General features: G+C 43.3%; 2 protein-coding genes across 3 annotated transcripts; one reads left to right on the plus strand and one right to left on the minus strand.

The window, feature by feature from the left end:
* Positions 1-585: 585 nt before the first annotated feature.
* LOC141042417 (uncharacterized) lies at positions 586-7,972 on the plus strand. Its single transcript, XM_073510626.1, has 3 exons — positions 586-810; positions 6,859-7,168; positions 7,270-7,972. Exons 1-3 carry the CDS (start codon positions 680-682, stop codon positions 7,846-7,848), a joined length of 1,020 nt encoding a protein of 339 aa, XP_073366727.1. The 5' UTR covers positions 586-679; the 3' UTR covers positions 7,849-7,972.
* Positions 1,408-12,178, minus strand: LOC109764825 (uncharacterized). 2 transcript variants are annotated; one of them, XM_020323607.4, is made up of 10 exons: positions 11,760-12,178; positions 11,584-11,661; positions 9,935-10,067; positions 9,399-9,637; positions 9,206-9,308; positions 3,527-3,627; positions 3,280-3,454; positions 2,692-2,862; positions 1,898-1,998; positions 1,408-1,821 (listed from the first exon to the last, which is right to left on the minus strand). In XM_020323607.4, the coding sequence occupies exons 1-10, from the start codon at positions 12,093-12,095 to the stop codon at positions 1,756-1,758; spliced, it is 1,503 nt and encodes a 500-aa protein (XP_020179196.1). In that variant the 5' UTR covers positions 12,096-12,178; the 3' UTR covers positions 1,408-1,755. The 2 variants fall into 2 exon arrangements, with proteins under 2 accessions (XP_020179196.1, XP_020179195.1); XM_020323606.4 differs by having other exon boundaries at positions 9,399-10,067.
* Positions 12,179-12,651: the final 473 nt, after the last annotated feature.

Raw genomic sequence — 12,651 nt, forward strand, 5'->3', positions numbered from 1 at the left:
TGGGCCCTACCGAAGGTCAAGTTCTTTGCTTGGCTCGCACTGCAAGATAGAATTTGGACCGCCGATAGACTGGCTAAGCGGGGTTGGCCAAATTGTGGCCCTTGCCCCTTGTGCAGGGGAATGCAAGAATGTGGAACACATCTATTCTTCAGATGCCGCTTCACGTTGAGGCTTTGGCATTTGGTTATTCAGAAATTTCTCATACACGACATGGACACGTCGGCGTGGAGCTCCTTCGACTCAGTCAAGACATGGTGGGCGAGCATGAGCGCCGTGGGCACCACCAACCGAAAAGCGAAGGCCTCGATCACCATGCTTGTGTCGTGGGTCATTTGGAATGAGAGAAACGCAAGAGTGTTCCGGCATAAGAGCAAGCCTCTGCCAACTCTACTCAACACCATCATCGACGAGGCAAACCTTTGGATCACCGCCGGGGCAAAGAAGTTAGGGTCTTTTCTATTGCTAGAATAATTGTCATGCTGTATTCTGGGGTGTGTGTTGTAACAAACTCTCCTCTCCTTATTTAATATATGAGGCAAATCTTTTGCCTCCTTTTCAAAAAAAAAAAAATGTGCCGACCGTGCTATCAACGTATATGAAATTCTTTTAAATCTCTTTTAAATCTCCTTCATTGTAGTAGGGCTTAAAATCTCTTTCATTGCAGTTGGGCTACACATATATGAACGAGATGAACTTAACACTCGATGTACACCACCGTCGAAGCAGAAGCGCACCAGAGCTTGCAACTCCGTTGCATCCTTCACGCTGTGCAAAGATGAGGAAGGGGCTTCGGATGGCTGCAGCCTGCAGGTGAGACCGCTATGACCTGGAGCAGGGTTGCCTGGTCGCCCCTACGTTTGGTCCCGATTTGAGGAGGGGTGCAGATCAGTTGTCTGAACGTTTAGGGACTAAATGAGAGGTCTGGTTGGATCAACTTTTTGACCAGGCAGACGTTGTGGGGTTTAGGGACTAAGTGAGGGGCACTAAGTGAGGGGGTCAGGCCGTAGGTGCTCTTAAGTGAGGGGTCAGGCCGTAGGTGCTCTAAATTCCAGCTTATGGCAAAAGACTGACATTTACACAAAGCACGTATGCTCTTATGCAGAAACGTGAGTATCTCGTGGAAATTAAAGCATACCACGAAAGTAGAAGCCAATTTGCCATCAGATTCCTGCCTTACAGACTCCGTCATATCATCGCACTTTTGCCAAAATAAATAAATCGTCGCACTAAGTAAAGAGGGTCACACATGAAAGTGTTCTGAAGAGATATAGAGAAGTAAATCACGATGTTTCGATTGCATATCCCGCAGACATGTCAAAGGCGTAAGAAATGCAACAGATAGTATCAATCCTGCCAGTATTGTACAGTCTAACATATCTGGCCAAAACATCATACAATTTTACGTGCTTTCATCAATACAAACATGATCGACAACATACTTTTTATTTAATTTTGCTAACAATTATCAAGCAAATTTAGTTGAATCATCTTCAATCCCTCCTTTTGGTAATGTACATAGCATTTACAGGCGACACACTACACTAACGATCAACGGTTCTGAAGAAACAAACTAGAAGCTTGGTCTGCGCAAAGGAGACAGGAAAAAACACCTCTGCTACTCATCACTTCACTGACATTTTGGTGATTACCGTGTCATCCGGTTCCAGTGTAGGATGACCATCGTGCAATGGCGTGTGGCAGTTCTGATGTATACAATGGCGTGTGGCAGTTCTGATGTATACGGGCAGTAAGAGTTTAAGAAGACACATCATCATGTTGAGAGAGGAACTCTATTATGCAAGGGTACACTTCATGGACAGCCTACACGATAGCACAGAGTAATGTAAGAATCAAAGACTGAACTGGGTCTCTTAAATACGCACATATGCACACATACCTTCCGCCCTCCAACCAGGTCATAATGTGCATAGTGAGGGCCTTCAGGTTTGCCAAAAACCTTATAGGTGACCAGATGCTGAGGAATTACTTTCACCGTTTCTGCAAATACAATGAAAGGTCAACTGTTAAAAGTAGATTTCCAACGAAATTCAGAAGCAACTCATAATCAAACAATGACAGTGTTATGGACATTAGGTCAAGGCCCAATGGCACCGCACTAAGCTAGGATTCGTCCCCAGGAATTACTGTTCACCTGATAAGTATCAGGTGAACAGTACATTGACCAACCATTTGAGGAGACAAGTATAGCAGGTTAAATAGTTAATAAAGGATATCTTTTTGGCAAGGCAAGTGCTGGGTGAATAGGAAGATAAGGATACTGTTCGTTAAGTTAGGATTGTATTCTTAGATACCAAGTTAAGACTCTTCCCTACAAGGGGGCACAACCCCATATGGATGATCTCTCCTCATCCCCAGCCCCATGGCTGGCCAACCCTCTCTCCTGGAGCAGTACCCCACCTTGTCACATTCATCTGTCTTAGGAGTTAGGACCGGTGCCTATCTTAAGCACGTGACAGATAGTCTACGTATAGTGTAAGACCACCACCCACTTGCGCAAGGTGCTACATTCTGAACACACCGTGGAACCTTGGTGACCCTAGGCTCCTGGCTTGTGAGCTTAATCCCAGTCCCAGCCCAAAAATTTGTCACTGGTCCTAATACGTTAAGTACTAGGTGACAAATGAGCTCTCATTGCAAAACAATACGTTAAAATGGAACTTCTTGCCATACCGTAAACAGCTTCTGGGGGGCAAATGAGATCCTCGTCTCCAGCAAGGGCAAGCACCGGAACTTTGATTTTCCCCAAATGCTCTTTGAAGAAAAAAGTACCAGCCCTGTTTCGCAGCCCACCGTCACGGAATGAGGTCGCCAACTGTAATAACACCTTTGCTGGTACTGTGCCTGAATATTACATCAATTGTCACAAGAAATGTGAGAGCTTTTGTAGTAAAACTAACTATACAAAGATGAATTATCATGGTCAATTTTGCTGTGGTGTTTGGTAAAATTCGCTTAAAGTCTGCAGCTGCCCTATTATCTTCTTTAAAAGATGATTATAACAGTCAAACTTGACAAGTTTAGTGCACAACATATGGGTAGCATCTAATGCCTTGAATCCATCACCTTGCACTAAGATGAAACTGTTAAGGAGATAACAACCTCACCAAATGCAGGTAATACAAGATAACAACTACACTCATGTGTGTAAACTATGCAACTTCTTGTGTTATCCAGGCCATATCATACGTTCATACTATACTTGTACGTATGGCAAGTTGGCGGCTTCCATAGAGAAGACAAATATAGGCCTCGACTTACAGAAGTTATTCAAGATGAGCTTTGAAAGCAGTTCAGGATCCATCATATCCTTGGCTGAAATTTGAGAGCGCAGCAGTGACAATATGTATGGTGCACGAGATGATATAGGATAAGTGGTTGATAGTAATGTTCCTAGTGGGACAGCAGGAACACGCAACATCTCAGCTGGATCTGCCTAATAAGAACAATGAAGATTAGGTTCCTGTCCATGTATTGAATATGTCAACCTGCTTGATGGTCAACTTACAAGAGGCACAAATAACTTGAGTGAGGAGTTGGATGTTGTGTAGTCAACTGATGAGGCCAGAGTAACAATCGCTGCCAGCTCTGGATCAGCCCCTTCGAATCCTTGTGAAGCAAAGAAAAAAAAAAGGAGAGATGGTACTTAGTGCCATGTATTGGTAATAAAATCTGATCTTCCGATACAAAAGCAAGCTTAGAAGAACAAAAAATTAAGACCATAGTAGTAAAAATCACAAGGGCATCTGTAATGGAAGAACATATAATAAAATATTCTATGTAAAACTCGTAAATCAGCTGGTAGGAAATAATGTAAATGTACTGGAAGTGTGTCCTGAAATGGAGAAGAAACTAAAACAAATAACTGGCTGCAACAAACTTAATTTTATATGGCGAAGTTATACCTCTTTAATTTTAAACGAAGGCAATATTATCATTGAATATGAACAGGAATTTATCACAAAATAAAAAGGAAGAAAAGAAAGCCTATATTCCCACGTAAGAGCGCCTATAATGGTATAACCCTAACACTGGTAGTGTGCCAATTACTAGCCTCATCCCTAATGTTGCACAGTTGGAAGTTGCTCAAGTTTTGGACAATCCTGAAACCGTTCTCTTCCCAAATCTACCATGAGACAAGCAAGAGTGCAAAACCAGGGTTGCTGGTACTACTGATCGCCAGCCATCATCCATGGACCCACCATCCAGCTAAACACTGGTAGTGTGCCAATTAGGGTGCGTTTGGTTCCTTGGCAAAAATTGTTTTTGCCTTGCTAGGCTAGGCTTGCCGTTTGGTAGCGCAAAAATATCCTAGCTTTTGGGGGCAGCTAGCCCCGCTCGGCCAGAAAATCCTCGCTCCGCGGGGAGAGCCGATTCGGCTCGCCCTCGACGGCAAAGCTGGAACGCGCGAAAAATTCTAGGCGGAACTCTCCGGATGGATAAGTCCGTCTGCAACAAATCCCTAAATCTACGTTCTCCACTCCGACCTCCTCCTCCACTTTCCCCTCCGGTTTTTCCTCATCCCAACAAAATCCTCCGAAGCTGCAGAGATAAATCGAGCGAGTTGGCCCAAGTTGCCCTCCACGATTAGCTGAAGGCGCATCAGATTTGACAGGGAAAGCTTACATCCGCCTTGCTCAAGTCTGCGTCCGCCCCCATCCGCCTTGCTCAGCTCTGTGTCCGCCTCATCTCTTGATTTCTCCTATGTATGCGTGTGCACTTTTCTTGGCAATAGATCAGATGGTTCAGGAATTGATTGGTACTAGAAGCAACAAATCGTAAATACTATCTTTCTATACTCCCCGTCATCTTATCCAAGGCTGGATTCTTGTTGGGTGACCTGGCTTTGGGATTAGATTGGTACGGCTAAGGTGATAGCAAACTGTAGTATAATGCCACTGTGGCGTTGGGGTTGGGAAGGATAATGTTGTTGGCAGGCACCCAGCTCTTGATTTTTATTCCAAACCAGACTCCAATTGAGTAGCTTATAGGAGTGCATGACAGGAATTGATTTTACTGGAACATGTATGATGCATCTCCATCTGAATCCTTAATTTGGTCTGTACTGAATATGCATACAGAGCTATCTACTTAGCAGGCATCTGAACTGATTCACTAGTTCTGCATATGTATTTTCTAAAAGAACAGAGCTTCCTCTGTTTTTTGTCTTGTGCCTGCATCTTATTTTGATTTATATCAACAAAGGTTTGTCTACAGTAGTCCTAGACTGTGTATATACTAACGACACCGTGTTGTGTGGGTTATTAATATTCGATCTTCTTTGATTTATTTGTAGATGGACGACAGTGCGCAAATTAACAGAAAAATTGCGTTCTTCAGTTCTTTTGTAGTGGCATATTGTTCATTGATCATATATCTAAGCAACACTAGTCACCCTACAAGATACTCATTATTAGAGAGAAATAAAGAAAGAATGGCATATCTACGAAAACTGTATTGCGGTGAGGAGAAACACTGCATTGGCGAATTGCGCATGGGAAAATCAGTGTTCTTCAAACTGTGTGATAAATTACGGAGTATGGGTCCACTTAAAGATACATGGCATTGTACTGTAGAGGAGCAAGTTGCCATGTTCCTCACTACAGTAGGGCATCATAAGAAAAATATCGACATTAGTTTCCATTTCACAAGGTCAGGTGAGACAGTGAGTCATTACTTCAACAGAGTTTTATTTGCAATTGGGAAACTTGGACCAGAAATGCTTAGGCATCAAACACTTGATACACCATCAAAGATTGAAGGCAACCCACGATTTGATCCGTATTTTAAGGTATAGTATAGTGTCCATCTAGTTACCCATAAATTTTAAAATAATTTCATAGTGCAGTAGGTGTATTACTAATTAGTTGTTACTTGGATGTTTAGGACTGTATTGGTGCTATTGATGGTACACATGTTCCATGTAACGTTCCATCTCGGTTAGTCGACAGATTTCGTGGCAGGAAACCATCCCCTACCCAAAATGTTCTTGCGGCGGTCGACTTTGATTTGTTATTCACTTATGTTTGTGCGGGCTGGGAGGGTTCGGCCCACGATTCAACTGTTTTACGACATTCTCTTGAGCATCCAAATGGCCATAAGAGTCCCTGAAGGTAGGCCCCTGCATTTGTTACATATGAACATAGAACATATAGAGTGAATGAGTGATTAATTGTTGATAATGTCACGTTAGGTAAATACTATCTTGCGGATGCGGGTTATGCAGCTAGGAGAGGATTCCTACCACCGTTCCGTCAAACTCGATATCATTTGCGTGAATGGAGGGGTAATAATAGACCCCGCACCCAGAATGAGCTATTCAACTTAAGGCACTCATCCCTTCATACTACTGTTGAAAGGGCCTTTGGAACATTAAAGAACCGTTTCAAAGTTCTGACAACTAGGCCTTATTATCCCTTTCCTTCACAAGTACGAGTCGTCATAGCATGTTGTATCCTTCACAACTGGATATTACTAAATGGGGGTCCTGATGAACTAGTCTACAGTGAGCAGAACTGGTTTGAGCAATATCCAAGATCAGCTGGCCATGTCCAACGGGATTTACGTGAGGAACAAAGGGAGGTGCTTAGAGATAGGGATACCATGGCAGCCAATATGTGGAGAAATAGGCATAATGTTAGACGTGGTTGATTTTTTTTCAAGCTTTCTGTATGAGTTTGTTGATTCTAAGTTGTATTACCACTTACAAGAACAACTTGTGTGTTTTCTTTTCTTCAACTTGTAACTATGATTTATTTCCCTTGGTACGAGTGACAATGCGATATGCATCTCAGAGGTGTTATTCTGTCTTTGAATTATAAAATTTAATTGATGCCACAGGGATATGGCAGGTAACAACGTGGTGTGGCAGCCCCAAGTTGTAGATGAAATGCTACGTTACTACAAAGAGAAGATTCAGTCTGAGGGAAAACAATTTGTCTTCAAAGAGACACATCATGAGGAGTGTGCAAAACAAATCAATGCAAAGTTTACCACCGCCTTCACACAAAGGCAAGTTTATCACAAGTTCCATAAGCTGAAAGGTCAGTGGAAGATCATACTAGAGGCGAAGAACTTAAGCGGTGCCAATTTTGATGATGTCAACAAGATAATATTATATGATGAGACTGAAGTTGTTCGGATGAAGAACATGAGCACTACTTCTAAATTTTGTCAAACTATATTTCCATCTTGTATTATGTTTTGTCTTTTATAACTAACATTTTCATGCTTCCTTCTCTCTTCCAGAACAAAGACAAAAGGGCAAAATATATCAATGTGCCTATTGCCAGCTTTGATGAGATGGAGTTCATATTTCAGGATAAGCATGCTACCGGGGAGTTCACGGTCCTTCAAACACCCTATGACCGTGTTCATGCTCGTGACAAGGATTTTATTGGTGACACCGAGAAGAGTGCGATTGATATTGAGATTGATCCTGCAACACAATATGATTCAGATTGTCTTCCTGACGACACCAATAATGAAAGCTCATCTTCGAAGCGTCCTAGAGGTGGCAAACGCGATAAAGGTAAGAGGGTGAAGTGTGAGGAGAGTGTAGTTCAAGACATGACGCGGTCTCTGCGTGATATGTCGGATACTATGCGTTTCACACACGTGACCAACCCGAATGAGAATTTATTCAAAATAATTGATGACATGGAAGAATACCCTCTCTTCGTCCGACTTGCACTACAGACATCTTTGGCCACCAATGAACAAGTGGCGTCCATGTTGAAAGGGAGGCCGATGACTGCTATTCAAGAGTTTGTGCGGCGCTGGGTCGGTGATAACTTTCCTGAACACGTTCATGTTGCTCCTGACGTGTGATTCATTTTGCTGTAAATTTTAGTATTTTTTTGTATGTCTTCCAGCGTCATCTCCTAAGGAAATAATGTCCATGCCTCATGCTTGCATGTAATGATGTCATTCAGTTTTTCATTCCTGGAAAATAAGCTTGTTACCCAGATTTTTTTTATCAGTCAGTGTGTTTGCAAAGTGTGTTAAATTTATAATCATAAAGTTGCGTTAAATTTTTGCATGACTATTTAGAACTTGATCTGCCTGTAGTCATTTCTCTGTTTCACTGATTTTTTTTCAACGATATTGTATTGTTGATGCATTTGTTATAAGCTAGATGTATTTAGATACTGTGAAGATGAGCTACTTTGCCCGCAGCACAACCAAACGACTAGCTGCTGGCCCTTGCTAGCAACGGCATTGAACCAAACGTGCAGCTAAGGCAAAGGTAACCCATCCGAGCTAAGCTAGCTAGGCTAGCTCAGCTATGGGCAAGCTGGGCAATACAACCAAACGCACCCTTACTAGCCTCATCCCTAATGTTGCACAGTTGGAAGTTGCTCAAGTTTTGGACAATCCTGAAACCGTTCTCTTTCCAAATCTACCATGAGACAAGCAAGAGTGCAAAACCAGGGTTGCTGGTACTACTGATCGCCAGCCATCATCCATGGACCCACCATCCCGCTAACCATAAGGAGGCTTTTACCCAGCAGGCCAGCACGGATGGCGGTTTAGTCTATGGCTACCTTCTTTTTGTGTATGTCGCTTTCATTTGAGACTATGCTTGTTGCCTGTAAGGGATGTGCGCATCTCGTTATGTAGAGGCCAGGAGTGAATTCACACAGCTGTATCACCTTGATGAGGCCGTCTATAAAAATCCCTTTATCGAAAAATCTTTCCAACCTTGACAAGATTTGACCAATGTCTGGATGATGGCAGTCCATTCAATTTTACCAAATATCCAGCAAGCTCTATTTAAAGGAAGCGCTAGCAGGAATAAGCCACCAAGGACTAGATAAAGCAGACACGACAGGTTGCCGTGATTTCTTAATACTATAGTGGAGTGTGTTCATGACTTAGAACTTTGCCTTTGCTTTAATACGCAATGGCCAAAAGCTATGGTGCAAGGGACAGTTCCTGAGAGGCTTCCAGACCCCCATATCAAACAAACAAACAAATAAAATTCAAAGGCATCCATGGATGCTTGTGCAAATAATTACAGTTAAAAATGAAAGTGTAATATTGGTGTGTTATACTTCAGCTATCCTAGCCTCACTACTAGTTGAAGATGTGAAATATTCAATTTGCTAAAACGAAAAAAGTTGTTTGCCCTGCTCTAAGAAAGATTAAAAGAAAACCCAAAAAGGCACAGGTTAATGAAACATACCACACTTCGAAACCATTGCATACAACAAGATTCCTCCCATAGAATGACCAATAGCAAGCAATTTTCCATCCTTGGGTACACTCTGCTGTTTTATATAATCTATCTGCACAAACAAAAAATCACCATACTTCTTACTAAGCAGTTCAAGGTACCTTCAATTAATCTCTCGACAGTAAAGAGTATGTCTACAAACCGCTGCAGGTACATCCTCCTCCAGGTAATGGTCAAAGTCCCAATCATAACTAATAATCAGCTCCAACTGCTTCTGGAGATCTTCTATGGTTGCAGAGAGGCGTTCTTGCCAGCCAAATAACCGAGGGGAAACATTTTGTTGACCTTCCCCAAGAATCTTCACAAGGCGCTGACTTAATTGGCTAATTTGATCATATATTGCTGATGTCTGTGGCAATTCCATCAACCCTAGAAATTTATCTGCAACCTCCTCAAGACTAGTTAATGAGGCATCAGGGACAAGTTCTGTCACTCGATCAAAAAAACTGTCAGTGATGCTTCTCAGTTGGCTATCTCTTACATAGCCTGAAAATGTTACACTCAATTGTGCCAAAGCATTTGCTAACTTTGTCACCAGTTGTGGTTCTTCTGATGTGTTTGTTTCTAGCACATTCGTGTCTGTTAGTACTGGAACTTCAGAACTTTGAGGTTCATTAGTCAACATATCCTTGGTAGGAGGAACAACATTTACTTTCTGTGTCAAAATTTTATCCACACCTGAATTAGAGGACATGTCAGACTTGGTGCTAGCTGCAGCTAATTCTGATCCACGTGTGCTGAGGCCTGCACCACGCAACTCAACAATCCATGTATCAAACCCTTGCATAGACATATGACGGGCAAAGGAAGCCTGTCATCATTTCATTTGTATCAATGGAAGTCCAGGGTAAAGGGGAAGCCATAAAAGAAATGCCTACAAACATGGCAACAATAACAAGGAAGACAGTAGATGTATAACTGTTTCTTTCTTGAGTGTAACATATATTAAATATAATACAAAAAAGACAGGTAATTATGGACCAACCATAAAATTCAGAGGCAGGAAATGTTTTTGAAATAGTTTGAGTCCTGTGATACAAGCACACCAGCAATTACACCTTTCATTTGACTCTTGAAGAGTGCACAAGCATAGTCTTAACTGCAATCTTCATAAGTTCTACAGATTCCCCTTCGTAAATCGTGTACAATAAGCCAACAACTTAGGCAAACATTCCTACAACAGTTACTGGAAAACTGAAGATACGGCTTTTGTTTTCCGTTAAATATGTGTTGTTTCCATATTTGTGCAAGAAAAGGTACTTCATTGCCGTCTAGCTGCATCCCAGTTATGCAAGTAAACCCCAATTGCGGCTCTAATAAATTTCATATTAGCAACATATGAATTCATAACTATCCGCAGTATAATTAAACACTATGTTTTGTTCACAATAAATTTCATAACAACTACTCCCCTGTCCCAAAATGTAAAGACCATTTTTGACACTATGATAGTTATACTATATTTTGGGATGGAGGGAGTACATGTAAGCGTTTTCAAATTTTGGTACTTCTAGGTCTGCTGATTGCTATATCCCTGGAGGTGTGCTAGGATGCATTTTACTGCAATTGCAATTAGCCAATTACAGTAAAACAATAAAGATGCCAATAAATATAATACAAACTTCTCTTGAAGAGTGGATTTCGTGTTTGTTTGTTCATAACACTCGGTTTACTCCATGATATGCTTATTGAACTTTCCTTTCTAAATTTTTGCTTATCTTATTTCCATACTTCTGTCGCCCCATCCGCGTATGGGTGGAGAACCCGTCGCTGTCTCTGCTGTGATACCGGAGGCTCTAGGGAAGTCGGAGGAGAGAGCACTCATCTCGGGGTGGGCTTACTACAATTAATTTCATTGTATTTACATTACAGAATACATCAAAATTAAAACTGAATTAAACTACAGGATAAACAGAGTAAAATGAACTAAAGGTCCACAAAAAATGGACGGAACCTCGTCAGAGGGCCGGGAGCTCCCGCAATTTCATTAAGAATAGAGTTGATCCACTTAATGAGGGAAACCGGATCCGAAAATCATACAACACTCGGTTTAAATAAGGAAACCCGAGTGAAAACCAAAAACAAACACAAAAGACACAAAAGAAACTAGAGCTTGAGGATGGGGGTTTAGATGGACAGGTCGAATCCTCATGATACGTGAGTCCAAGCTAAAAGATGGCTACCAGTTTGCATTTGCAACATCATTATACAAGCAATTTTACAAAGATTAATCGAACATCATATGGGTTTCTTCACAAAAAAAAACAGAATGTACTGTTTGCAGCGAGATTTATCGATAGCAGTAGCGTAGTTATGGATCAACTCACCCCAGGGGACAGGTCGAATCCCACCGCATTGGTGGCCACTCCGGAGAGCAGCATCAGTGGGTGGTTCCTCTTGGGCGCCTGCACGAACCAAGCGAGCACGAGATCAGCAACCAAACGAAGGCAAGCGTAACAAAGCCGCGACCACCGCCTAGCCGCATGCAGGATCAAGCACACACCTCAGGCGGCGGGCGGTACCTCCAAAGCGCGAGCCGCCACTCGGTGCCTGGCACGGGCGCGTAGTGCAGCTCGTCCGCCGTGCAGATCGCGGGCTTCGCCCCCTCCTCGCAGTCGCACGCCGCGGCCGCGGAGGCGAGGACACGCGAGGTGGAGGGCGAGGGCGAGGAGGGGGGCGGCGGCGGAGGTTCCGAGGCGCTGTGGGAGGCGAAGGCGCGGAGCCGCAGCGGCTGGGGAGGAGCGCACGGGGAGGCGCGCACGATGGGGAAGGAGGAGAGGTGAGCGACGGCGGCGCCGGCGAGGAGGGCCCGGAGGCTGGCGCCGTGGAGGAGCGGCATGGCGTTGGGCGGTCGGAGTGCTCGCTTTGTTTCTGGCGTCTTCTCCTTGCTTCTCTCCGTCTCCGATTTGGTTTTTACCACCCGGTCCGACACCGACCGACCGATTTGGTTTTTACCACCCGGTCGGGCAGCGGTGGTTCCATGTTGCGCCGGTAAATCCCCGCGGCCACGTTGGGTTTGACACGGTGGGTGGTCTTGCCGCTAGGGCCGAGAACGGACGGAACTGAACACTTATCAGTTGTCACATTTGTTTCTCAGTGTGTTTTGGCAGAAGCGAAAATGAACACTAAAATGACCGGAAGCGAAAATGAACACACAAAAACATGAACGGTCAGCTTGTTTGAACTGGAGTACTGGACAGTAAAGTTGTGATGCACAAATTAATTGACACGATAAATATGCATAACTTGCAGACCAATTCAAAACTACTGATGGTGTTTCAGATTAGGGGTCACTCACTAGTAACCATGTCGTCTTACGGCCACGTGGGCCGGGCCGAGGACCCCATCTACATGGTATCCACTTGGGTCGGGTGCGAGCTTGCCCAAATCTGCAC

This window comes from Aegilops tauschii, chromosome 3 (genome assembly GCF_002575655.3).
Source record: "Aegilops tauschii subsp. strangulata cultivar AL8/78 chromosome 3, Aet v6.0, whole genome shotgun sequence".
NCBI classification, from domain to species: Eukaryota; Viridiplantae; Streptophyta; class Magnoliopsida; order Poales; family Poaceae; genus Aegilops; species Aegilops tauschii.